The 27747-nt window shown below is 47.9% G+C and overlaps 1 protein-coding gene across 2 annotated transcripts in view; it reads right to left on the bottom strand.

Moving 5' to 3' along the window:
• The window catches only part of RUNX1 (RUNX family transcription factor 1), a 149215-nt gene that overhangs the window by 53424 nt on the left and 68044 nt on the right, over positions 1-27747 (bottom strand). For both annotated transcript variants that reach the window (XM_015882125.2, XM_015882112.2), the window contains exons 3-4: positions 16076-16329; positions 12200-12356 (exon numbers count right to left, since the gene is read on the bottom strand). In XM_015882125.2, coding sequence (XP_015737611.1) covers positions 12200-12356; positions 16076-16329 — 411 coding nt within the window. The remainder of the gene's footprint in view (positions 1-12199; positions 12357-16075; positions 16330-27747) is intronic.

A 27747-nucleotide genomic window follows, 5' to 3' on the forward strand; every position in this document is an offset into this window, starting at 1 on the left:
AAGCACTGGTTAGAGACTGGACTGTAAACTGTGCCTTCAAGAATGGCTGCTGACTTGACAGCCAAAGTCAGTCAGATTAAATCAGTTGTCCCCAGCTTCTTACTTCACAGGATTGCTTACAAGATCCCTTGATGCTGTGCAAAGCTGTAAGAACTTCAGAACAAGTGCAGAGCGCAATGCCAGCCAATACCTGCTCAGCAATACCGCTCCTCGACCAGCAAAAGGCAAAGATCAGCCTCTGGTTCCCAGGCACATGAAGGTGTTGTGCTCATGCTGCATTGCAACACAGCGACCTGAACTTTGCATTCAGCTGCATCACATCTGTCTGAGTCTGGAAGCAAAGAGAGCCATGAGCTCACACCTGGCAGGGAGAGGGATTTATGTCACTCGTCCTCCAGAACAGTCCTGCACTGGACTGATGGGCTCTAGAGGGAGCAATAGGCTTGTAAACAACGGCCCCTGGGAATGTCCAAGAGGAAATGAGGGAGAAAAAAATGAATCCTAAGTGACAGCATGGTCACATGAAGCTCGTGTGTGCTGCTTTAGTCAACTCTGAGCAGTGTCATGGCCAAATGCAACTGCGGGGGTGGCGGGGAGGAGAAGGCATTCTTGAAATCAATGGCTGCATGGGCAGATGCAAGGGGGAATGGGAACAGATAGTTGAGTCCACTCCTCAAACCTACCCCTTCACTTTAATCCATCCCGTACCTACAAAAAAGATTGATTCCACTGAAGAGGGGTTAACCAAATGAGGACAGAGTGAAAACGGAGTAAAGGATTCAGAGGTTTGTCCATGTGGAAGGGAGCCAACAAATGCTGTGATCATGATTACTGCACTTTGCTTTGGAGATTTTTTACTGCCAATCATAGATGTACCATATATATATATATAAAGAAAAGCAGGGATGGTTTTAAACTAAGGCAGGGGAGGTTTAGGTTAGATATTAGGAGGAAGTTTTTCACACAGAGGGTGGTGATGCACTGGAACAGGTTGCCCAAGGAGGCTGTGGATGCCCCATCCCTGGAGGCATTCAAGGCCAGGCTGGATGTGGATCTGGGCAGCCTGGTCTGGTGGTTGGTGATCCTGCACATAGCAGGGGGTTGAAACTGGATGATCATTGTGGTCCTTTTCAACCCCGGCCATTCTGTGATTCTGAGACTGTGATATACATTATAAGTCACTATGATAAAATATTAGATAAAACAGAATGAAAAGGGAAAGAAGCCAAGAGTGCTTGTGCTGATAAGGACAAAAGGCATGGGTGGAAAAATATGAAATAAAAAGATGCAATGCAAATTATATTACAGATGTTTCTATGATATTAGTGAGAGACTTCTAGATCTTTGTAAAGGAGATTATAGGACTATTCATTCAGCTTCTACTTTTTAGTACTTATGCACTTCCTTGTATTAAACCACACTAAACAATCCATTGAACACACCTTTACAATTTCTCACAACATCTTCCTGGGGGTCTGCCAAAGTAAAGATACCTGCTGTGCTTTAATAACATATCGGACAGCATCCCTGGGCAGGAAGCAATGCACACACATTCACTCTCAACAGTTGACTGCTGTACACTGGGGCCAAATTTTGCCATTTTTCTCACTTAAGGCACATTATAACTTATTAGCTGAATAATTCAAATGTAATCAATAGGGCGAAAAGGGCCAATATATTTTGACTTTGCCTGTTACGCTTGGTCCAGTGGCTATTCTATCAGGAAAGCACTGCAGCTGAAGTAGGTGGCATAAAGAAAACAGAGCATCATTTGTTTACCAGCAGTACCGCAAATGCCGCTGAATTTAAATATAAGTAAAACCTGTTATGAATCTCACGCACTGCAGCGCTATAAAGAGTTTGCAAACTCCGACCACCACTGAACAACGGACCGAATGGATCAATGAGCACACAGGGAAATGGCAGCAAACCAGGGTCGAAGCCCAAAGCAACACAGGGACCGTGCATGCAAATCAGCTGCATGGACAACCGATCCCTTTGCATATTTGTGGGGTTATCCTGTGTGTGTGTGAAGCAAGTATGAGATACGGGAAATTCACCTTCCAAACCAGACTGGGTCAGCATGAAGGTGCACTTCTGAGCATTGCTGTCAAGTGCCTCACTCCAGGAAGTTCTCCTATCTGTGTTTACACAGCATTTACTTGCACAGAATGAAAACTTGATCCTGATACATCAGTAGGTGTTTTGTTCTGGATTTATGTGAGACTAAGCCTCCATGCAAATGGCCCAAAGGGTCCTGCTACATGCTTGGCCCCAGTGCTGAACTTTATTTGCTGCACAAAAGCTGCTGTCAGATCTGCAAGCAGCTCTGCTGAGCTGGGCAGGACATCGCTGCAGGGCTCCTGCCCGTCTGCTTCCCTCTTAACTTCCTGCAGTACAGGCCAGCACTGAGGAAGGACGTGTGCCTCCTCTGCTTCTCCTCAGCTGTTCTCCAACCCCTTTTTCACCACTGATTCCCTGTGCTGGAAGGCTGGAGGGAGGTTTTGTCTGGGGTGAAATCATTTCAAGGCGTTATTCTGGTGAAGTGTACACATGGCATTTAACCCAAGGCAACGCAGGGACCACGTTAAGCAACCAAAATTACATAACTGAAATCTGAGCAATGTTAATAGAGGCACTGCCAATATCAGCAGGTGCTATAACATCTACATTTACTCTAAAACTGGGTATCTGGGTGATAAGGACAGTCTCTTTTTTTGGCCTGTTGTTTACATTTTAATTTGATGAGTTTGTGTGCAGCTAGTTTCACTTCTGCTCTGACGATGGGTTTCACTTCTCAGTTCCACTTGCTGTCATCACGATATCCACACCACCTCCTGCAGCCTTGCAGGGGCCTCCATGCTAATCCCGTCCTCAACAGCCTGGCAAAGTGTGTAAAAGTGCAGCCACCACCACTGCTGTTGCTGCACTGTGAGCCTGCAAGGTGGCCCCGCTCTGCTCAGGGATTGATGTCCATGGTGTTGCATACAAGTAATCAGTCTCGATTTTGATCCCTTCAAGTTCCTTCCCTTGAGTCATTACTTCTACTACCTGCATCCTATTTTTTCATCACACAAATATAAGGAGTGTGGTTCAGCAGACAACCACAAAAGCACAACTTCAACTGTTTAGAGACAAAGCTGTGGTAGTTCAGTAGTAGGAGATACCAGGTATAGATAACAAATTGTCATGGTCATTTATCAGGAAGGGAGCTGCAGAAGATATGTTCCTATCTGGAGGACATCTCTGAGCTTTAATCAAACTCACTGAAGAGGGAAAACATGCAGCCAAGTGATTTAAGACCTGGGTTTTAGGAAAGAGGTCTCTGAAGGCAGGGTGTTTTACCAATAGCAGCTTCTACATTAGTCACTTCTGTACAGCAGTGTCAGCAATCCACAAACACACAAAACCACCAGGAATTCCCCTATACTGTGATGTTGTCTGATTTCTGAAAAGTGACTCTTTCAAACTACAGTAGGCATTTGGCTGGCATAAATGTTATGTTTATGTCCTATGTATGTTCCAGCTTTCAGGCTTTGAGACCGAGGTTGTGTGTGCATGCGTGTGTGTGAGTGCAGGCACCAGAATAGCAACCACATCTGTCAGTAAGACAAAAAAGTATTTTTCCATCCTGTTTTGAAAGATGACCTGAGTGACCTATTTTAACTGAATCTTGAGGGTGGGATGCCTTCTTAGATTGAAAGCCTGCAGATCAAGTTTGCAAAATGGATTAAAGCATTAAAAGATTGGGTTGAGGGGGGAGCAGAGAGAAGACCTTTTAATGGAAAAGCCAAGCAGCCTCTAACTATAAGTGGAGTTGCTGCAGTAACCACTATAAAATTCTTATGAACTTGGGTGGAGACAATAATTACAGCACAGGAAGAATGAGATGCTATGGGGTGCTTGGCCTCTGCAGCAGAGCTGTAGCTCAGAGAGATTACAACCCGAGTTTTAAAATAAAGGGCTTCTTGCTACAGTTTTAAGACTCGAAATGTGTACGCACAATTTACACAAATATATGTGCCGCCAACGTTTGAACACAGGTTTTGAGAGGGTGGAATTAAAGTGTCAGTAAGAATTAACAAGAGCTATTTTTTTTCCCCCCTAAGATGACTCTAATATAAATTTCTGACACTCCATTTGAACTGGCCACACCAAAAAGTGAACTTCTGCTTTCAAGCTGTGGCTTACCACATATCAAAGAGCTGTTTTCTTTTTTTTCACTGCGGTATCGTTTTAGTTTTAAACACAGCGCTTCCCTAAACTCAGAGCCTACGGTATCTGTACATAAACATACATTCAGAGATGACAGCCTCCTGAAGCACATCCAGCTCTGGTAGAACAAAACCACCATCGTTAAGCCGAGTGCTGTGTCACTGCCCAACAGTTCAGGGAAAAAAACAGCAATGGGAGCTCAAAATGGAAAAGACTCTTCAAAATGAGATTACTTAAATGCAAAGCTACCTACCACCTTCTCACTGAAAATGCCTTGGGATCCTTAAGCCTAATAACAGTCCTTAACTTAGCTATAATTTCAAGCCATTAATAAGCTTTTTAAGGTAGAAATTATCACCCACACTTTAGAGGGGATGAGACAGACATGAAAAGGTGAAGGCCAGATTCACAAGAGGATTTAGCTGCCTGAAGTGGGATTTGGGTTTGATTTAAATGCTTCAGCCCCAAATTACACCCCTTGGCGTCCTTGTCCAGGCACCTTCTGTCTGAGAGAGCTTCCCCTGCTGCACGGCCCTGCTGTTCTGTAGCCACAAGCTTAGTCCCTGGGGAAGAACAGCTTGGCGTGGCCGGTTGTGAGACCACTGGTGTAATGGCTGTTGTGGTTTGTGGCAGATGCTATTCTGAGGCACCTTCACCTCATGGTGCATGGTCCCATGAGCCTTGAGATCTCATGGTCCAATAAGCCCTCTGATATCTAAGTTCTGTGGGAGCTCCCTCTGCCTTTTTCCACTACCTGGCCTGGCCTCCTCTACAGACAGATGCTGGCATACCTAGGTGCTTTAGCCTGCTGCTGGGGCCTGAGCCGAGCACATTCCTTGCCCTGCACAAGAAGAAGGATGATGGTGAGGCTGCAGGCACAGTGAGCACTAAAGGCATGGGTTCACTGGAAGAGCAACATGCTGCTCTGAATGCGGCAGGTGAGGAGCCCTTTGTGATCATCACTGCCAATTCAACAAGGGCGACATGGGCCTGCAGAGGCCTCAAGCAGGAAAGCCGACCTGACAGGTCACCTCTCCAGCAGCAGCCTGAGCGTGGGAGTGTGCGTGGGGACTGTTTACTCTGCACTCATTTTCTTAGAGGAAGGACTCCTCCGTGCTGTCATTACGCTAATGCAATGCGCATTGATTTAAGAGCTCAGCAGAAGTCTGGGGTCACTTGATGGATATCCGTGCAGTCAGCGATGGGGAGATAACACTGCCATTATGAAACTGGGACCTGCCAAGCTCCACCAGGGACAACTTCCAAGAGCAGAACGGCCTCTGAAGCCTCAGATATGGACACAGCTTTGTCAGAGCTGCAGTGCATAAAGTCTGGCCTGTGGAAACACTGCAGCCTTGCCAAAGTATTTCCTTCAGTTCCTCCCTAAACTTCAGGGAACTGATGTGTGTATGCTCTGCTCCAAGCACCGCCCTGCTGAAGAGCACTGATGGCATCAAGCCTTCAAGACATTGCTTTTCTCCTTGCCTTCCCTCAGCCCACTCTACCAGCAAAGACTGCATGGCATGGGTGGGCAGTTCCATGTAGGAGAGCAATGGAGGGGATCAAACATCCATCCAAGCACCACACCATAGGTCAAACCTGGCTCTGGTTGTACAAGCACGAGGCCCAGCTTGTTTGTTGCCTGTAGGCACCACCATGATACACACAAAAGCACCTCAAGGCACTGCACAGCTGGATGTGACCTGGCCTCCCTGGCATCAGTGAGGGGCTCCTGGTGACTGACTGCCTCAAAGTGGACAGGCACCAATGGGAGATGGGGAATATGGTGTGGAGATGGATGCAGGATGCAGATGAAAGGAATGAAGCTTAAAAGAGGCTAAGAAACTGTATTGAAATAGTATGATGGGGAAACTGGGCGAAGCAGGCTGGGAGCAAAAGAGTAGTGAGTCAGCCAGTATCAAGGTAGAAGAAATACTGGTGGGTGTTTTTTTGTTTTTTTTTGTTTGTTTGTTTTGTTTTGTTTTGTTTTTTGTTGTTTTTTGGGGTTTTTTTTGTTTTATGTTTTGTTTTGTTTTGTTTTTTGCTGTTGCTAAAGGATTTTTTGAAGGGAACAGAGACTGATTCAAAGTGCTGAGGGTTTATGCACATGACTATGCTGGAAAAAGAAGGCTCTGCTGACAGCAATTGTAAGCCACTGATTTGCAGCATCCTCACTTTTGCTAAGGCTGAGTGAGCTGACAAGAAGTGCTTGCCACAGGACAGTCATCTGAAGTTCCCTAGCCAGCCCTGAAGCCAAGATTCTAATTAATATCAGAATGACTTCATTCTGAGTACAAAACAGCAGTTGTTACTTGGGTTGCATATGTACCTATCTACCTACACATAAAAATAAACATGTTATTTGACCAGAACAACCAATGAAAGGGGGCATGCTAAAACACAAAGCAGAAAAAAATTGATCAAAAAGAAAGAAGAAAGTAAGAAGAAAGAGCTCAAGGGCAAGTAGATCACTTGAAACTATGTAACCTCTTCATTTAGAGAGATCCTTTGTCTTCCTGACACAGTATCCTGGTCAGCCCCACTTCTTTTATCATCACAGAAAATAAGAAAATGCTTGGAGGATAGTGTCTGCCTCATCCTCATCCCTACCCTGCCTTTAAAAAATGTACAAGCACAGCTCTGCACAACCAAAAAATAGATTTATTGTTATTGGAATGAGGGCAGTGGTTCAGCACTTGGCATGGTCACTGTTTACAGCAGTAATGCTCCCGGAGACAGGAAGTTCTCAAAATCACTCTGCCATTATTTTTCTCCTGTTGACGCTTTCTGATTGAGAGCTCTTTCACCCAGACCAAATTTTAAGTAACCCAGCAGAGTGTTTGTGAGCTGGCAAAGATATCCCCAGTCATGCTCAGCCTCGCAGACCACATGATGTTTTCGATGCAGACACCCTCTCTGAGCTGTATCATATACTTTCTTACACAATCAGCAATTCAGAGAAAAACGGCTGCACGTATTAAGTCTGCACCCACGACGACTGGGGCTGAATGCTGGCAATAAGCAAGCCTGCTCCCCTGCCTCCTTCAGCCAGCCCCTGTCCAGGGCTTGCGCTGGGAACAGCTGTGCTTAAAGAGCTGGCTTTGCTCAGCAGTCTCACCGTGACCCGTGCTGACTGACCTCAAAGACGCTCTGACTCGTGGGCATTAGGGTCAAGAGTCCTCTCGCTGAATGCTGGCAAGGCTGCGTCATTCACACAGAGCTCTCGATGAAATGAATGACGCAGCCAAGCACCCATGTGTCACTCAGGAACAAAATGACCACTTCCAGTCCCTGTCCTTTAGAGAAAAATTCACTTGGGTCAGACAGGATGGCAGTGGAGATCCCTGTGATACACATCTACATCTAACCAAAGCAGGGTGAGGATTTCTGCACCAAACACCTCTCGGTGGCACATCCTCTATTGCTGTACACCCGTCGGCCTGAGGTATCGATAACCAGTTGTTTTTCAGCTCTACCAACTGACTCCTTTTCAGCTCTGATTGCTGCTGTGTTTCTTCTATTTTTGTCCTGCCTGGCAAGCGTGGCAAGTCATTACTCCAGTATCTGATACCACATCCCCTAAAGCATTCCAATGGTTTGGACCCAGACCCGTGTGGCTGCTTAATGCTGATTTTACGATCCTGCTGAATAGCATCCTCTTCTGTTTTGCACATACTTTTGTAATTTTGAATGCGCTTAAGTAAAAATAAAACAAATTTTAACTAAGTGCCTACATAACACAACCACAAGCTGAAGCTACACAGAAGGAGCGAAATTCTGACTTCAGAAGAGCAATAAAAATAATTGGATTCAGGATCCAGGCCAGTAATTCTTGTCTTTGGACTATTTCTGAGATTCCAGCTCAAACTGATTTTTCTTCCCCAAAATCATATCCAGAAGGAAGACTTCTGGAGGCAGAACCTTACGACTCTGCTTGGTATCCCACCTCCTGTGCTCTCCTACCGGCTGCTTCTGTGAAAAATGGGTACTTTTCTCAACTCCAAAGAAAACGATTGTGAAATTTATTCAGACAAGCTTAATCCCAACAGCGGGCAGAAAACATATATGCAGGCTCAGTGTTCAGTCCTTTCCAAAACTCAGTTTTTAAAAGGACCCTGCTGGAAAGCTCGCTGTATCACGAAGCTCCAGCTACAGATTCCAGATTTAAACTGAGATCTTCTATGGCAAGCCAAGACAATTCTTCATTAGCTACTATTATGATAACCTGTTAATAATCATTTTCATCTGGAAAACATGTTTATTTGTTGTTGCTGTTGTTGTTTTTACTGCAACATTCTACAAAGAAGATAGTTACTGGGATTAATGATTCCAAGAGGAAAATATGTAATGCTTACTGAGCCATGAGGCTTGCCCTCTCCAAAATAACTATTTATTTTTAATTTTATCCAATGAACTTCCATGGTGTCAGGCTTTTTGCACTGGATTTATTTCACCATCGTTACACAAACTCGTTCCTTACACATTGAGAAAACAGGGCACTCTGCACTAGCAGCGAGTTTGAAGCTGAATATGTTTATGAATGGAGGGAGGAAAAAGTGTTTTTTAAATAGGTAAGCAGGCACGAGGGGCTGAGATTGGCTGAAGTTTTAAGCGACATTTTTCTTTCAGAAATTACTTACTGGAGTTTACAAGCCAGACAGGCAGGTTTTCCCAGTAGCATTCTCAAACCAGGGTGAGGAATAGCAATTCTGGACCCCAGCCAATTCCAATGTAAATCTGTTTTATTCGGGAAAGCCAGCCAAATTGCTTTCATACGGCATCTCTCTGTTTCGGGAGACGTGTGATATTCTCAGCTCCCATCCTTGGTGTCGAAAACGAGAGTGACTTTTTAATCCTGAACTGCAGGCACAGCCCGAGCAGCACAAGGCCGGTGCTTTCCCGTTCAGTATGGAATGAATGCTGAAATGCCATGCGGTTCTTTAAGGTACAGCTGATATCTGGTCATGGTGTGATTTCGCGGATGCACAGGATCAGGTCTCTGGATGGAGTGAGTTTTAACACTCCCACGGAGCTGGTTATTTATTGGGATGGGACAATGGTCCTCTGCAGGAGCTTGTGAAGCAACTGCTGGCTGCCTTGCCAGACCTCACTGAAAGCCCACAGAAGAAAAACTGAACTATTTGTCAGGAATGTCAAGAGCGACAATTTTCTCCCATTTTAAAAGAGAGAGGGAAGTGGCTCGCTGACAGTTCAGTGAGGCTTTAATGGGGATCTTTACACCTGAGCAAGAACTAGTGTGTAGTGAAATATAAGCATGGAAGAGGACTGTCACTCAGCAAAGCTGTTCCTTGTTCTCCAGTAGTGATTTTAAATTACCCAGGTACACAAATAATGCCCACTATACCTGCAACCAATGTGAGCTTTCAATGGCTATTCATATAATATTTCTGGCATCTCATTATCACTGGTGGCAACCGAACTTATTCAAACTCAAATATTACACAGCAAACAAAGTTTCAGTTAATTTTCCTCTACCGAAGTATCAAAGGCAGCAATGCCCTTTGAAGCAGCCACCTTATGCTTCAGGCTTTATACAAATTCAACAGAACAGCACCTCAGAAATCATGTACCAAATGCAAACAATCCACACCTTTGGAAAACAATCCCCTGTTGGAGGAGTAAACACAAGCATACATTAGTCACTGGCTCCAAAGATGGACAGCCAATGGGGTTCATGAGATTTAACCTACAGGACTGGCTAGCAGCATGCAACGCTCCCAAATCACTCTATCGCCGAAATGATCCCGAGCACCTGGGTGTCACACAGTGCACAGCATCCACGTCCACATGCACACTCGTCCATGAGTGACGGCTTCCAGCCACTGGCACCTAGCAGGCAAGGGGCTCAGAGAGGCTCTCTGCTAAGCCTGCTGAATGAATAGCCACTGTTCTCCCTCTGCTGCTGAATTCTGACCTTGAAAATCCCACAGTTCACTGTTATGATTTCTAGCTTCACTACCGTGGCCAGGAACTGAACTACAGGTTTGTTTTTATTAGCTTCTCAGCCACTTTGCCAGCTATTCATTTGAATCTTCTAAACAGTCATCTCTGAATCATAATGCAAATTCCATTTACTGAAAAGGTGGAACCTTTAATATAACAAATGAACATGTTTAATGACTGATACTTTTAGACATTACAGCATCTCTCATGTTTTCAGTAAATGGATATAATTTTCTCTGCATTACCCTATTATTATTCTTTGCTAGCATTACGAAGCTATGTTCTCAGCTGCGGGTGTTTTCCACCAAGTACATTTTGAAGACGGCCTAAACAACATGATTTAAAAGACATCACCCTTCGTACCCTCAGCTAAAAATGCTGCAGGATACAGAGGGATTGGATGGGGATTTTACACTTAAAATGTACTTGCTGCTTGCATCCGTGTTTCAAGAGGACCAAGTTCTTCTAAAATTGCAGGCTGTACTTACACTAGAAGAACACCCTCAAATGCATTTGAATTCAAAGGCAAATAGAAGCTGTTGTGTATAATCAGAATGACTTCCTCAGCCTAAAGCTTGACCCATCTGCCACTGCGAGTAAGAGATTTTGAGAGAGAGAGCAGAAGTGGGTCACCTTTGAACTCTCCTAAAGTGTGCCTGTAGCTCAGCGTGTGCTTTTAAAGCTGCACGTGCCACCACCACGCATTCAGAGATGGCCCGGGTGCTAAAGGAGCGCCCATATGAGAGGGGAAAATGGTGAGGAGGGGTTTGTGAGCCCCAGACTATTCAATCTGGTTGTGAGGGACAGCAGCAGCTCACAAAATGCTCCGAATAAATGGATGGTATAAAGAAACCTACGCAAGTGCTGTAGATACTATCGTTTTGATTTGTGAATGCTACAGCAACTGAATTGTCCTTAGGTAACAATGTTGTCTTTAGAACCCCATGATATTATGTTCCGATTTTACTTGAAGATATGAACTAGACAAAAGGAAAATACATAAGCAAATAGCGTATGAAGTCACATGAAAGATGCGATGGTTTTTTGGTCTTGACCTTAAACCTGAGAGGCTGATTGTTTCCCTGCACTTTCTCTAACCAACAGTTCACTGGCTCCAGTGGGTTTCCTCTAACCACCCTGACCATGCCAAGGTGCTCAACTCATGGGAACAAGGGCAGTAATGCAGGAGGAGTGCTTCAAATGAACTCATAACAGAAACATGACTGCTTCAAAGCCATGGTTTTCAAGATTATGGGCTTGAGCTGAAGAGTGACATTAAGAAGCATCCTTCTGTTGCTGTGACGAGCTTTTGGACCAAGCTTTGGATGCCTACTTGTGCACACAGGAGCTTTCCAACAACCGTCTTCATAAATACAGTCTAAGTCAGCTTTGACTTGTTACTTACACTCTTAAGACCTTTCTATTTGTATCAGTAATTCTCATTTATCGCAGAAAGCCAATATTAAGCTCGTCCGTTTAGTTCTGCTCTGTACTAACCCACCCTTATGCACCCTGTAATACATTAAATAATGACTACTGTGTATAGTTCTACAGCAACTCCAGAGAAAGAAAAGCCAGAGAAACACTTGTCAGGTCGCAATAAAACCTGATAAAAATTCAGAACCATGTGGGGATTGTTTGCAAGCGTAGGCTGACTCACACCGTTGCAGAGATCAGCTTTGGAGAATTGTTATTTTAAATTGAAAATGTGTTTTAATTTAAACTTAAACACGGGCAATACTGCGCAGGTCCTAAATTGGTGGGAAGAATTCTGGAGTCACAGTGAGCCTCACTGACTGTGATTTGTTTAGTTGTTTTTAATGAGATCTTACAGGATAAAAGTTGAATGACTTAAGAATAAACCGAGAAAAACACGCAGCTGATTCTGCACCTTTTAAACTGTCCTCAGGTATCCCCACTGCAGAAAGCTCAACACATAGCACTCCAATTCTCTCCCTGGAACCAGAGCTGGACACAGCTGGTAAAGATGACCGAACGGTGGCTGCAAACAGATACGTACCTCTTCCACTCCTACCCACGAATCTGAGGTCGTTGAACCTTGCCACTTGGTTTTTCATGGCAGCCGTCGCGTTTCGGAGCTCTGCAGAGTAGTTCTCGTCGTTCCCAGCCATCACCGTGACCACGGTCCCATCGGGTACATCTCCCAAAGCCACCACCTACCAAATCAAACACAGAAATCTCAGCATCCTCACGGGATGTGTGTTTTTGGGAATAGAACATCAACAAGTGATGCGACAAAATAGGAAAAAGCAGCAGCAACAAAAACAAATGCAGACTAGAAATCGTTTGGGGAAAACCATGCAGACTTACGGCTACATTTTCTCATTGACCCGCATCCAAAATACAAAGCATAATGTGCACCTCGGCACAAAATAAGCCTTCCAAAATATATTTTTGTAATTGGCAGCGTATAAATTCAAGTAACAGGAACTGATTCTGATCTGATTTACTTCAGCAGCCTTACTTTTAAGCTACAGCAAAGTCAGCACAAGCATCTAAACGTAACATTTGAAAGAAAACAAACCCAAGCCAACTGCCTCGTGGATGCAGAGGGTCAGGCTGCCCACAGGTGCATCCATTTCCTCTCTGTTCATCCCACTGATCTGAATATATAAATTCAGAATAAATCCATGGAGAAGCAGGCCTCAACTGAGGGCTCAATCACAACCTACTGAACCTTTGGAAAGCAAATCACTGACTTAAGACCTCACCTGCAATCTGATGGGTGGAAGCTGCAGCCCGAATAAAGGAAACCTGCAACAGCTCAGAAGCTTTCACCTCATCCTAAATGTTTGCAATGTAGCACCCCAGTGCCAGTATCTTTAAACTAATATTCAGAAACACAGCATCCACATTTCTTACGTTGGGAGATGTACGCATTTCTAACGCTAAGCTTTCAGACTCGTACCTGCAACGTTCACAACTTTTACACTAACAAAAACTGTATTTTATCTTCCTCATCAAGACTGAATTCTCACTGCAGTTTTCCTTTGCAATGATCGAATGCATGTCTGGTGTGTCTCTTGACCGACTCTGGCAAAAGTAAGAGCTCGAAATAGGTCCTCTGTTGCAATGTTTTAAGAACCTGCTGCTCTTGCTAAGATGTTTCCCCCAGTTAAATCTACAAGAGTGACCTCAGGACTACAGCCAAAAATAAAGCAGGGGACTAGGAGTGGAGAAAAAAAAGTCGAGTTCATTTCTATTTCCTCTTTTACATACTCTAGGAGGAAGTAGTCCTGCAGCAGGTCCTCTGAGTTGCTATTTGATATTTTTCCTTCCTCTTAGCATTTTCTAGCTTACGTCCACGCAGTTATAATGGGCTCCAGCTAGTCATAGCTTGGGCTGACCGCTGTTAGTTTCTGTTCACACTGCTCTTTCCAAACAAGACCAGCAGCTCCTTTGCTCACTCTGTCTCTGATGCCGACCTTCCAACAACAACCATTCCCCCCAGCACGACAGGAGTGGTATTTTAGAGCTTTTCCTGACGCAGGGCGCCACTTTTCTCACTTCAGTGCTCTCCCTTCTGTCAACCTATCAGCCTTATTTTCACTTCCACATACAAAGTTAAAATCACTGAGTCAAAATTCCCACTTTATGGCTGTATTTCAGCTTCCTCTTTCCCACTCCTCCACGGCTCATGCTTTTGTTTTTTCTTCTTCTCCACATGCCACTCGCTGTCTCTGTGGCCTATTCTGGTCTCTGCTCTGCACTCAGCGTTGTGCCTTTCATAAAGCCCCGATCTTGGCATCAAACAGTCCCCTCACAAACTTTCCACTTTCCACAGCGCTGTGCAATGAGTCGGGCTAGCTTAAGCCAGCAGCAGCTGTGAAGTCAAAACATGCACTTCTAATGAAGTGATCAGAAAACCTGAATACATGCACGTAGAGTAAGGACAGAAGGAAGGGAAAGGGGAAATGTGGGCATCACCCTTGGCTCCCCGCGATGCAGATAGTGCTGGCTTGTTCAAGGAAACACCTGCCAGCATTTTTAGGGAGAAAAACCTTCCCGAATCCAGAATCAGTCGGCTCTTACAGCACCAATATTGAGAAGCACCGTTTTTAAAGCACACAGCGAGCAGCCTCAGTGATAAGAAATGCGAAGAAAACGTTAGAAACATGCATAAAAAAAAAAAAAAAAAAAAAAAAAAAAAAAAGAAAGGCACGGTGCAGAAAAGAAACCAGAGGTAAAAAGGCACAAACAATAGAAGCAGAAATACAAACATTGACGTTAGATGGGGCAAAAAGACTAAACAGATAAGTTGGGACTTGCTGGCTGCTGTTATCTGGGCTCCTAAAAGACGTTTGCTTCCAGAGAAGGGAGCAGCAGCGCTGCAACACCGCCGGCTATCGAAATGCTCACTGCTGGCACAGCAATCAAACCAAATCGCCCTTTTTAATGAAGACTGAGCTGATTTCCAAGCCGCGTTTGGACGAGGTATATGTATGGCTATCTGTGAGAGCTATCGTGTATTTTTCTCTAAGTTTCTCGGAATTCTTCCTTACTTCAGGAAAAAAAAAATAATAACATGCATGGAAAAGGTCGTTGCTTTTGGGAGTAATATCCCAAACCTACAGATCGAATGTAAGGAGACGATTTGTCTGAGGAAACGTGAGGAGAAACCTCTCTGCCTCCTTTATGTCGGTGCAATGTTTGTTAGCAATGGGAGATAATAAAACCCAGCGCTTTTTGTGTCGGATGAGAACATCAGACACAGAGGAAACAACTGTGTTTTCTAGTTTCTCTTAGTCCCAAATAACCGTAAGAATCGCTACTTTACCGAAGCCTTCTGCCCGGCGGGCAGGTGCCTTCACCGCGTCCGGAAACGCCCTCCCTGTTTTGGTGATTTTTACTTTTTTTTTCCCCCTTCATTTTCCTTTCCTTGCGTATTTTGAGGGCAAACCACGACACGAGCGCTTTCGGCTCTTCGGAGGAGCTTTAACTCGCGGCTCCAGCGGGGCTCCGCGCAGCTCTGCCTTCCAGGAGAGCTCCCAGCGATGAACGAACTTTGTGAAACGCTCCCGAAGCCCCGGGAGCCGCGCCGGCTGCCTGCCCCCAAAAGCCGCCTGAGGGACCGGGATGGGGCGAGGGGGATCCGGCGCTGAGCGCTCTGCGGAGCTCTGCTGATCTCCCATCCTAACTCTGAGCTTCGGAGCGCTCCTGCCTTGAGGGGATAAGTAAGAGCAGCACGAAAACCGCTCAGCCTGCGGCAGGCCGAAGTGAAAAAAGCAGAAAACGAGCAAAGCGAGGGGGGAGAGTTTAGCCTACAGTCGGCTAACGGGAAGCGGGGACGGGACTGGGAGGGAGGGCAGCGCTGAGCTCCGCGCCCGTGTCCTGGGTGCCGGCCCGGTGGCAGTGGGGACGGGGGGAGAGCCGGGATGGGAGACCCGTGTTGAGTCGCGGCTTTGTGTGGGCTCCGAGCGGGGATTGAGGGGGAAAAAAAAGAGAGAGAGAAGAAGAGAGAAGGAAAAAGAAAAGAAAGGAAGAAGAGGAAGAAAGAGAAAGAAGGAAAAAATGAAAGAAAATAAAAAAGGAATTTGATTGAAGTCTGTTTTTAATATTTTTTTCTCTTTTTTTTTGAGGGCTCGCCCGTCGCTGGCACCCCAGCTCGATGCTGCTGGTGCTCCTCGGGTTCGGCCCTTTATTTTTCCCCCTCTCCTCCCGCAGAGGTTCCGTGCCGGCTGCCGCGGGGCAGCGGCTGGGCAGAGCTCCCCGGGTCGGTCGGGTCGGTCTGTGCGCGGCGGCCCCGTGCTCCCCACCGCGGGGTCGCCTCCTCGCCTGCCCTCCCCACCTCAACTCTTTTCCCGTCCCTTTCCTTCTCCCCGTCCCGTCCCGTCCCGTCCCCTGCCCTCCCCGCCCGCCCCCGGTGCGGCCGTACCTTGAAGGCGATGGGCAGCGTCTTGTTGCAGCGCCAGTGGGTGGGCAGCACGGAGCACAGGAAGTTGGGGCTGTCGGTGCGCACCAGCTCCCCGGGGTGGTCCGCCAGGACCTCCACCATGCTGCGGTCGGCGGCGCGCAGCTTCCCGGCCAGCGCTCCGCTGTGCTCGGCTCCGGGCAGCGGCAGCGGCTCGCTCATCTTCCCCGGGCTCAGCGCGGTGGAGGGCGGCGTGAAGCGGCGGCTGGTGCTGGTATCTACGGGGATACGCATCACAACAAGCCTGTTGAGTGAGGGACCTCCGAGGGCTTGGGGCAAAACAGCGAAGCGAGAGGAACTCTTCGGCGAGCCGCTCTCTGGGGAGCGACATACACGGGCGCGGGGCGGGGAGCCGGGGGCAACTCGTTGGGATGCCGGTGCCCGCTGGTAGTTTGTAGCCGGACGCGGGGGCGGCTCCGAGGGGCGCTCAGGGTTCCGCCGGGCACAGCTGCGCGCACGGCCCCGGACGCGCGCACACACACGCGCAGCGCGTCATAAAGTATTGACGGCTCGATCCGCCGGGGCTTAAACACGGCGGGGATCCATCAGTGCTCTGAGGCCCGGCTGGTCTATTTGTTTAGATTGCTTTTTTAAAGATATATATTTCTATATATTTTTAAAGCAGCCTCGAAAATCAGCTTCGGTCGTTTGGTTCGAGTCGATGTGCGAGGGCTCATGGCCTCGCCATAATTCCCGTAAAAATAAAAAATAAAAAATAAAAAAGAAAAAGAGAAATAATAATGATATAAAGTTCAATGCATGGCTTGAGATGTCCCTCTTTAGGTCTGTCTGTGGGACAGCGCTCTGCGTACAGCCGCGGCCGACGGCTGAGGCCACCCCCGGGTGTCGGTGCGGCTGCGGGCGCTCTGCGGTCGGTGTGCGCCACAGCGCTCCCTCTCTCTCACTCCCGTTCCCCTCAGCACTCAAACCCACACTGCAACAACTTCGTCACTCGTTGCCAACTCGGTTTGCTTTTTGTTTTTTGGGGGTTTTTGTTTTGGTTTGGGTTTTTTTTTGTTGTTGGTTTGTTTTTGTTTTTTTCCCTTCGGTATCTGAGGCGCTCTTCCTCTCTCCCGGCCGCAGGAGAGGCTGCTTAACACGATGTCAACCGCAGCAGGTGGAGCCCCGCCTGGGGCAGCGCGGCTCTTCCCTCCGCCGCCTGCAGCGCGGGGGTCGGGGGGAGAACAGCGCGCAAAACCCGCGCAGAGCCGCGCAGACACCCCGCAACCGGCCGGCAGCGCTCAGCCCCCGTTTCCAACAGCCCCGCGTCGAGTCGCTGCGAGTTTCCCTTCCGCCAAACGGGCGATCGGGGTCGAAGTGGGTAAGGGGTGGGGAGGTAGGGGGGCGGCAAAAAGCGGGGATGACCAAAGGCAAAGTTCCCAGCCGGGCTCGGCGCTCACAGCCTCCAGCCCGGACGGCCACGCGGAGAAGAGCACATTTCCACGGCGTGCAGCCCTCGGGTCTTCACGTGGAGAGCCGCCTTCCTGCCTTCCTGCCCTCCCGCACACCGCACACTGTGTCCCGCCGGCTCCGCTCCGCTGTCCGCTCGTCGCCCGCCGCCGCCGGGATGAATGGAGGCGGCCGGCAGCGCGTCGGCTGCGGCGGGCGGAGTGCGGAGGAATGTCATCCCCCCGGCTGCTTTGCATACGGGGAGGGTGCCGGCCAATCACAGCCCTTTCCGGGAGCAGCCAGGGCGCGGCCGCGGGCCAGGGGCTCCTGGAATCGGCGTGGCCGCCGCTACTGTGCGGGCAGCGGCTCCGAGTGCGGTTGCGGTTCGTCCGCCGAGTGTAGAGCCCCGACAGCCGGCACGGCCGCCCCGGGGCTGCCCCGCATCGGCCCCCGGGGGAGCAGCAGCAGCAGCCGGGCTCCCCGCACGAGGCGGGCGGCAGCGGCGTGCCGGGTGGAGGCGTGGCTGCCCGTGCGGGATGGGTTTGGGCTTCCTCGTTCTTTTTTCCTTCCCCCCCAACCCCCTAATTTCGGTGCCGGAGTTCCCCGTCCCGAGAGCCGAGCCGCGCCGCTGCGGTTCTTCCACCTCGTTACCCACCCCTGGCTGCCCCCTCCCCGCGGTCGCCTCGGGGACTCCCCTCCTTCCTGCCCGGCAGCGGGGATGTGGGCGGCGGGCTCCGAGCCCCGGGGCGGCCGCCGCTGCAGCTCCGCCGCGGGGCCGGCAGAGGGGGCGCGCCGCCCGCCGACGGCGATCCGACGGCCGCGGAGCAGCTCCGGGGAGCGGCTGCGGGACGGGAACCGCCGCGGGGAGGGCGGGGGAAGGGAGGAGCCGGCGGCCGCTTGGAAGCGGTGAGGAGGCCGAGGAGAAGTGGCGAGATCTGCTGCGGAGTAGGGCAGCGTGTAGGGGGGAAAAGAGCGACTTCGTGCGCCCCGCCGCCCGCTCCGTGCGGCCCGATAAAGCGGCTCCCGCTCAGACACCGGGTCCGTGGCATCCCCTGACCGTGGCACCTCACAGAATCACAGAATGACCCGGGTTGGAAGGGACCTCAAGGATCATGTAGTTCCAATCCCCCTGCCTGGCAGGGCCACCAAACATACACATTTACTAGATCAGGTTGCCCAGGGCCCCGTCCAACCTGGTCTTGGACACCTCCTAACCGTGGGGTGTCTATGCCCGCCCGTGCGGCTGGCTCGCTATAAGCCGTCCCTCCCTCAGTCACTCCCCGTCGAGTTGTTCTTTATATGAACTTAGCTCGAATTTAAATTGCCGTGGGGATGTTTTCTACCGCTCGAAGGAAAAACAAAACAAAATAAAAAAGAAAAACAAAGCAAAACAAAAGCGCACTCGAAAACTATACGGGCGAAGCGCTGTTACACGCTTAAAGCCACCTGGGGAGCACTGTGGCCGGTCGGTCTCTTTTTACAGCCATTACCGAGATCGCAAGGGCTCTGTTAGCGATGTGCACACATCGTGTAACACGTTGAAGTACGCACAGAGCGTCGGAGGGGGTTTTCTTTCCTTCCCTTCTTTTTCTTTGCTGTTTCTCCTATCCCAGCTCCGCGGCTGGCAGCTTTCTGTGTTTCAATAAATGAAGGCACGGGGCTGAATTCCGGCCGACGGATCGCACCCTCTCTTCACCCCAATTCCTCTCTATAAGAGCAAACTAAACGCAGTTCACAGAAAGGCAAAATAAACACATGCAAACGACCATAAAAAACCCAACAACGACTACAAGCAACAACAAAAAACCCCAATCAATGCAGCAGAACGAAACGCCGCTATTTAACAGAAGTCGGGTAAAATAACGCCACGCTTCCCGGTCCCTATAACCGGGCACCAGCATGGAGGCCGGCTGAATGGCTGATCCTGGCAGCAGGTGATGGTGTTCCTTCAGGTCGAGCAGTGAATGGTCCCTATCCGTTAGCACCGACCGCACACGGGGGGTTCTGTACTTTATATCCAGCACAGTCTACCACCTCCCTTGTGATTTTCACAGAATCATAGCATGGCCTGGGTTGCAAAGGACCACAACGCTCATCCAGTTTCAACCCTCCTGCTATGTGCAGGGTCGCCAACCACCAGACCGGGCTGCCCAAAGCCACATCCAGCCTGGGTTTAGTTTTACATGACAAAGAGAGCGACTCTCGCAGAGGTTTGCCGACCCCTTACTGTGCTCTGGGTGCGCTCTGGAAGAACAAGAACTGCTGAGTGAAGCAGCGGGAGCACCCACGATTATTAAGCAAAGGAAGGCAGCGAGGGACAGCGTTGAAAGTCAGCGTTCTTCCCCCCGCTGCGGCTTTTAGCGCGCCCGACGCCCCGGCTCATGCTCGGACAGCGGCTCCTTTGTGCCAGCATCTCTTTGAAGCGTGAATCGCAACTGGAGTCGGAACTTGACCCGTTCACATGCAGCACCGCTTCCATTTAGATGTTGACATCAATTTCTTTTTTATAGCCATAAGCAAACCGCAACGGATTCTCTTTCTGCCACGCGTTGCCTCTGTTGTGTGGGGTTCGCAGACCACAAAGCACCAAAGTTTTTACTTAAGCAAAAGCTTCGGAAATTTGCGAGGGGGGAGCAACAGCTTTGGGATGAATTTTCAACACACCGAATTGCAAAAGGAGAACGAGAGCCCGAGCACTCTGCGAGTCCGTGCTGACAAGGAAACCCTCTGCAGGAAAACGGTTTACTCAGTGGGTCATTTCCTCCCTCTTGCACCCAAATGACTTTAATGATAGAATCACAGAATGGCCTGGGTTGCAAAGGACCACAATGATCATCCAGTTCCAACCCCCTGCACTGTGCAGGGTCGCCACCCACCAGCCCAGGCTGCCCAGAGCCACATCCAGCCTGGCCTTGAATGCCTGCAGGGATGGGGCATCCACAGCCTCCTTGGGCAGCCTGTTCCAGTGCGTCACCACCCTCTGAGTGAAAATACATGTATTAAGGCCGTCCTGAAAATATTTATGATGATGTGAGTGTGCCTTACTTGTAGTGGCAATGAATCACTGGGTTAATGCTTGTAAATAAGATTTGTAGGATCAGGCTTCTGAACTGCCCCTGCAAGTATTTATTGCATAACAGTTATCGTCGTGGGTAATTCCACTGACTGACATGAAAGCAATGACTACGGCGATGCATTAAATTGTTTTAAATCATGTCGCATTATTCCAGCGCACGGAGAAATGCAGCTGCCTGTAAGTAAAAAGGTGAGGTCGGTGCTCCTTATTTCCTGCACTCATCTCTCACACAATGAAATCTGAATATTTCACCCAGCACATGAAGCATACATATGTTGCCACTGAGAATGAGATGTGAGATGCCAGCATCATGCTGGGGAGCCTGGCTCTGTGGGCCAGCACTGCACAGGTGCACGATGTGTGATCTCTCTCTGTTTCAGGGAGGGAAGTGCCTGAGCCCCTCCGGCAATCTCTTCTTTAATCTCTGTTAGCTGATATGAGAATATTTGCTCTGAAAAAGGGGAACTGGCTGCAGCTCAGTTTATGCTAAACAGAGGGGTTGGGATGAATGACAACATACCATGTATCCACTCAGTACCTTTAGTCTGGGCACCTAACTACCTGTGACCCAGCTTTAACACTGGAAAAGGACTCTGTCTTCCTCAGAACGTTGTGGTAGTAACAGAGCTCACAGAAGTTGTGAGCCATTTCCCATTCAAAATAGACTGAACATTCAATAGTCTTGTCATTCTAAATATTTTAGAGGGTGGACAGAGATGGAATGGGCCGAGTCCTTGCTCAAGATGTATATGCAAAAGATAATCTACCGCCATTTCCAGCATCCACAGAAGACAGCTATGCCGACAGAAGTAAAATGTTCCTTTGTAGACGTGCAGTACAGTCTGTAAACCCTCTTTGAAACATGTCTCTAGTTTGATTCTATGCTTTATCAGTCATTTTATAGTTGGATTTTTGGGTGGTCCTGTGTGGACTCAGTGATCCTTATGGGTCCCTTCCAACTCAGGATATTCTATGATTCTAGGACTCCCATTCTGAGGATGTGAGGACATGGACCTACATAAAAGGGAGTTGTCTTCCACCATTTTACCTCCTTGGACCTTCAGAAACTGCAGTCCAGAGAGCTGCACCTCTCTGAACTCAATTTGTCAGCTGGTGGGGGCAATGGGCAGGGAGCAAAGACACCTTTCATGAGAAGCTGAACTGTGAATCTGCATCCAGCATTAAGCCCAGATCTGCAAGCCTGTGGGTGGCTGCAAGTCTTCCTAGAGCTTTGCTGGGAGAACAAATGAGGCACAGCAGCTGAAGGAAGAGCTCAGAGCAAGCAGAGTCCCAGAAGGATGGGCAGTGGGAAATGATTTGGCCAGCTCTTCTCACTAGCACAGATGTTATCGCCGTACCCAGCAGCATAGGGTCACAACTTTATGACCAATGCAGCATCCCACCAGCACCACCAAGCCTCAGAGGCTTTTCTCCATCACGCCTTATTTCCTCCTTCCCCATTTCCTCAAGGGAAAGATTAATAATTGCCATGAAGTTACTGCAGCAGCAGCTGATGTCAATGCCCCTTCTGTCTTATGCCACATAGCCAGGCCAGCTCAGCTTTGCTGAAAAGTTTCAAAACCTCTTTGCTTTAGAAGTTCTTGCTGTATCAGGGCCAGCAAACCAGCTTGCTGTCTTCACTCAGAGAAGCTGTGGATACCCCATCCCTGGAGGTACTCAAGGCCAGATTGGATGGGGCTGTGGGTATCCTGAGCTGGTGCCTGCCCATGGCAGGGTATTAGAACTAGATGATCTTTAAGGTCCCTTCCAACCCCATGCATTCTGTGTTTCTACGACTGAATGAACTTCACTCCTTGCTCTTGCAGCAGTTGGCAAACTTGCAAGTAGGAGTGGGACTGCGTTAAAGTTTCCACTACAAAAATATCTTTCAGTGGTTTGCTTTGGGTACCTTCCCCATACCTGTGGACTGGGCGTGTGAAGTGCATGACTCTGACATTAAGATCCATCTCATTTTGCCTTCCTCAGAATGAAAGCTGCTTACACAGTGCAGAGGTGCATGATAGACAGGAGAGGCTCCCCGAGGTGCAGGAGCAGGGGGTCACATCAGAGCCAAAGGAACAGGCTGGCTTATTTTCCCAGAGCTTGAATCCCAGTGAGAGCAACGGGTTTAGTCCTGGCCTCAGTGTTATTGGCTATATATCAATGAATGAGAGAGATTACAGAGAAGGGCAACTGCTTTGATTAAAGGTCTGGAAGGAACTACCTATAAGGAAAGATTAAAGGAATTAAATACATACATATAATTTGGGGCAAAAGGGAAGCCAAGGGGACAGCATGACTGCGGTTTACAAGTACATGAAAGACAACTATAAAGAGGAAGGGGAGGAACTGTTTTCATTACTTAAAAATGATAAGACAAGAAATAACAGATGCCAACTGAAGTAAAACGAGTTCAGTTTTAAGAGCAGGGGCAACGTTGATCACAAGATCAAATAGGCAGGAGAAAACGCTCCCAGGGAAGCGGCAGAATCAACATCGCTTGAACTTTTCAAGTCAGAGCTTGACAAGCACCTTGAAGGGGAAAGTTTAAGAAATAGTAGAAACAAAGCCAAGAAGCGCAGGGATGTATTGCCTGACCTAAAAGTCCAAATGATTTTAAGGCCGTTCTAGAGGGCTTCTAAAAACAAACACGAACCCAGAGCTTTTGGATGATTTCTTTCTCTGCGTAGTTCAAAATTAAAAGAGGGGTGTGGGAAGAGAAAGGGTAAGTGAGGAAAATTAGTCACTTAATATGGTTCTACTGTGGCTAATCCCTAGAGAAGCAGCCAATTACTTGAAGCAGTTGGGAATATGGGGTGGAGAAGGGAATGGAGATTGTTGAAAAGCTGCCATCTGGTATAAGTACTCGTTGGTGTGGAGACTTAAAAAATACGCATTGTGTGCCATTATACCGTGCTCATTACATGTCGAGATTAATGCAGATAACATCACCCACACCTTGTATTTTCTGCACAATTTTATATATTCAGGTTCACATCATAACAACCTCTAGCACTAATTGTAACATTTGGGCTTTTGATCTTCTGCTCTGGTAGGAACACTATGGATACCTTGTACCAGCAAATGGAAAAAAAATAATAGGAAAAAAACAACAACAAAAAAGACAACCTCTAGATCCCTTTTGTTCCAGGACACTTAAAAGGAACAGTAAATCTAACCTGCAGGAGAGCAGGGAACAGTCCTGCCATAAGGAGGAAACTATTGATGGCACTGAATTAATGTAATTGTTATATTCCCCACACCTGTCCCACCGGGACATGCCCATGGGGCAGCATCACTACTGGGCTGTCAGCAAGGCCCGGGTTCTCCAGACAGTCAGGCTGTTGTTGGAGAGGCCTTGCTGATGTTTTGATTGATGCTGAGCAGGTAAAGTTCCCCCTCCTGTGCCCCTAGACTTTCTTCTTGCAATTAGTGGTGACTGACCAGCCAGAATCAGGCCACTGAATGTGTTCAGTCTAGGGGGACAAAAATGCACTACAGGTACTGTGTAATAGGGAAAATGTAGAGGTGGCACGAATGCTGCATTTGGTGCAAACAGTGTGGCATGGGTCTGCCTTGCTTGGGGTTGGTTTGCTTCATTTTCAGTCAAAACTGAGAAGGAATGATAAATGGTTGCCAAAGTTCCTATAGGGAAGTTCCCATAGGAATTTCTGGCATGTAACAGAGAGGAAGATGCTTCCAAAGGAGGCTGCTTCCTCCCAGGTTTGCCAGAAGTAAAGCTGTGCTCTTTCAACACTTTGACTTTGGACTGGAGTGAAAAAAACAAACACCCAACTAGAAATAAGGATGATAACTGCTTCCTTTTTCTTCTTCCTACATTACTTTCACCATTTAGAAACTGTGACAGGCTTGGATGATGAAACAGGAAGGTGAAAAGAAAATAATGACATTATTCCCAGCATGACATTGTAGCACTTGTGTCGGCGGGTGGTATTATTGGCAAAGGCGTTCAGTGAAGGAATGGATTCTCTGTTCCTCCTGTGCCTGTTTTTAAGGGCCAGGACAGATTGTCCCTCTCCCTGTTTCTCCTTGATGAACCCTTCAAGGCTGGTGGGTTAACTGCTGAGAGCTCATGAAGCTCCTCGTCCCATGGTGAGTAGGAGTATTAAATCCCAGGCACCTTATTTCTGTCTCTATTTGTCTATAAATTGTTCCTCATCTGAGACCAGGCTTCTGCCAGAAGGCTGCACTTAGTAGCAGGATATGGTGTGGGTGCCTTCAGCCAACAGCTGGGCTGTCCCCTCCATGTCACTGACCACTGGCTTTGTACTTAATCCTCATCATACCTGCCGTGAACATACAGCAATGCCTTCATGCAGAAAAGGATTTTGCTTACAGGGGAATCCTGCCTGGGACTTTCACTGCAACACCACTCAAGGGCACAGGAAGGAAAGGCTGGCTGAAACGCCAAGGCACTATTAACCACGCGCAGCACCGCTAATGCACTCTCACAGCCACAAACGAAGCCACAAGTTAATCTCATAAACTGTTTCTCCTCCACTTAACATCCCACCTGCCTCCACCCATGCGGTGCAGGTCTGGGCTTGGGCACGCTGTGTCCCAGCAGCCGCGTGCCCAACAGGGAGCACCCGCATGGTGCTGTCAGATGGATGGGATAGGCTGGTGAGGGAGACAAGGCTGCAAGCCCTTTAGGTACAGACCTGGATGGCAGCAATAGGAAAAAATATTCGGATGACTTTGAGCCTGATTAGCAATAAAACCTGGAGTCAAACCCCATAGTCACAAGCAGGACCACCCAGGCATCCCCAGAGCCAAAGGCACCAGCACCACTATGGGCTTATTCCTTGTCTCACTCTTAGTACGTAGACCTTTCCTAAGTATTATTTTTATCAGTTGAGGAACAATGACATTTTCCAAACTGTTTCATTCTATTTATTGTGTACTTTCCCAAATCACTTTGTTTTGGTACTACAATTAAAATCTAAACCTATTGAACTGTTTTACAAAACACTTCTACAATTTGGTTGTTTCAGGAGACTCTCAGGGTGACACAAACACTTGCAAAGGGAGATCTGTGGGGTTCTTTGTGATGGAAGGAATGGGCACTGCTGAGACAAGGCAGCGCTTCCTAGGATGTCAGTCTGGCACCTCTCACCTGCAGTCATAGCATCATAGGATTATTAAGGTTGGAAAAGACCTCTAAGATCACTCAGTCCAACCCACCCCCACCATGCCCACTGACCACATCCCTCAGTGCCACATCCCCATGGCTCTGGAACACCTCCAGGGATGATGACTGCACCACCTCCCTGGGCAGCCTGTGCCACTGCATCACTGCTCTTGCTGAGAAGAAATCCTTCCTAATATCCAACCTGAACCTCCCCCGGTGCAACTTAAGGCCATTAGCACTCATCGAGTCATTGGATTTGAAACACATGTAAATAATTGCTACAAAAGTAGTACTTGGTTTTAATGGAAATCACTGCTGCTCCTCTTGGGTGGTTTTTTTTTCTTAAGCATTTTTAATTTACCAGGTATGTCATTTACCAGCTTTCATCTCAACCACAGATCTCCCTGAGGTCATAACAAGGCACAACTTCATATCAAAGCCTCCATGCTCACCTGCCTGAGATGAGATCTGTGCATAAGCAAGAGAGCAGCATGTGCTGTGGGGAGAGGGAGGGAGCAGCCAAAATCAGCCCGCGGAGACACCACCGCAGCTATTCAGCAGGGCGCAGGAAGATACCAGGTGCTTAGGATAGAGTGTAAGGCCTCTGCCTTAAGCAGCAGGAAAGGTGGTCCAGTACCCTTTGTGTGTCTCTAGCTCTGAGCTCTCAGAGGGGCAATGCTGGACTTGGACTCTTCAGTCACATATATGTCATGTGGGGGGGTGGGGAAAGGGTAATGATCAAGCAGAACCCCCCATCTCCCATCTCCCCAAGCTGCAAAGCCTTCCCTGGTGATGGGCTTGTGCTTACTTAGCTCTAGTTGCAAGGCCCCTGCTTGTGGCAGGGAAGGTGAGAAGAAAAGCTGCAGGTCCAGGCCTTTAACATCAGTCTCATTGCAAATCTGTCCTGAAATATACCTTACAGAAAACTTGAGAGCGTGAAACATTCTTTCCAAGGCAGAAAAGATATAATAAATGACTTCTTGAACACTAGCTACCATACACAATGTTTCTAAAAGGAAATCTGTTATAAAGAGAGCAAAGTTTAGCAAGATTAGTTATATTAGTTATATATATATTAGTTATATATTTGTTCCAATATTCCAATTCCAGCTACAGATGTTGCCCACGATGTGCTGAAAACTGGTGAGTTCATTTTAAAGACGACAGGCTATTTAAATCTGTTTTTCCTCTAGTTCATTTACACAATTAGGAAATCAGGGATTGTAAATGCTTTACTTTTGGCAACAGATAGAAGTAGCAATATATTTAAGCCTTTCTTAGCTAAGACAATGCATTCTCACATTATTTTTAGGTGTGAAGTAATACCACTAAATCAAGTATACACAGGACAATCTTAAGCAAAAATAGTTGCTCTTTTGGTTTACGCACTACACAAACCACTACAAACGCATTACAGTATCAAAAGGGAGTTTTCTGCAGTGTCCTGCAGAGCAAGAATTATATGCATCTGTTAAGAACAAAGTCTTCAATACAGTATTTTTTTCTAACTTTTATTCGAACTGCCCTCATGTACTGCTGCTACACAGTGCTCAAACACTGACCAAGACTTAGGATGCTGCTTCCTAAACACTCGTGTCTCATTCTTAATGGAGCCACAGGGGAACGGACTGCAGCAGGGTTTATACTAGCGGTCAACTGGGTGCATTATTTAATCCACAATTTCTTTGGATAAAAAGTCATCTTTGGATTTCTGATGAGAACATCATGATTTCTGAGGTATTAAAAAAGCACGTAGCATATGGGTCAAGCCCTCAGTTAGCACAAAACAGCATCACTACTGACCACAACTAACACTTTGACTCAAGCCAACCGACAACATCCCTTTACGCTACCTTGTCCTCCATGACCATTTCGCTTCTGTGGGGCTGCAGAGCACAAAGCAGTAGGTGCCATCCAACAGCTGTCACCTTGTGCCCTCGTGCTCAGCAGCAGGATGCCCTCCTGCCTCCACCTCCATGCTGAACATCTCAGTGGAAACTGTTCTGAAGTATTTCCTCT

Source organism: Coturnix japonica, chromosome 1 (assembly GCF_001577835.2).
Source record: "Coturnix japonica isolate 7356 chromosome 1, Coturnix japonica 2.1, whole genome shotgun sequence".
NCBI classification, from domain to species: Eukaryota; Metazoa; Chordata; class Aves; order Galliformes; family Phasianidae; genus Coturnix; species Coturnix japonica.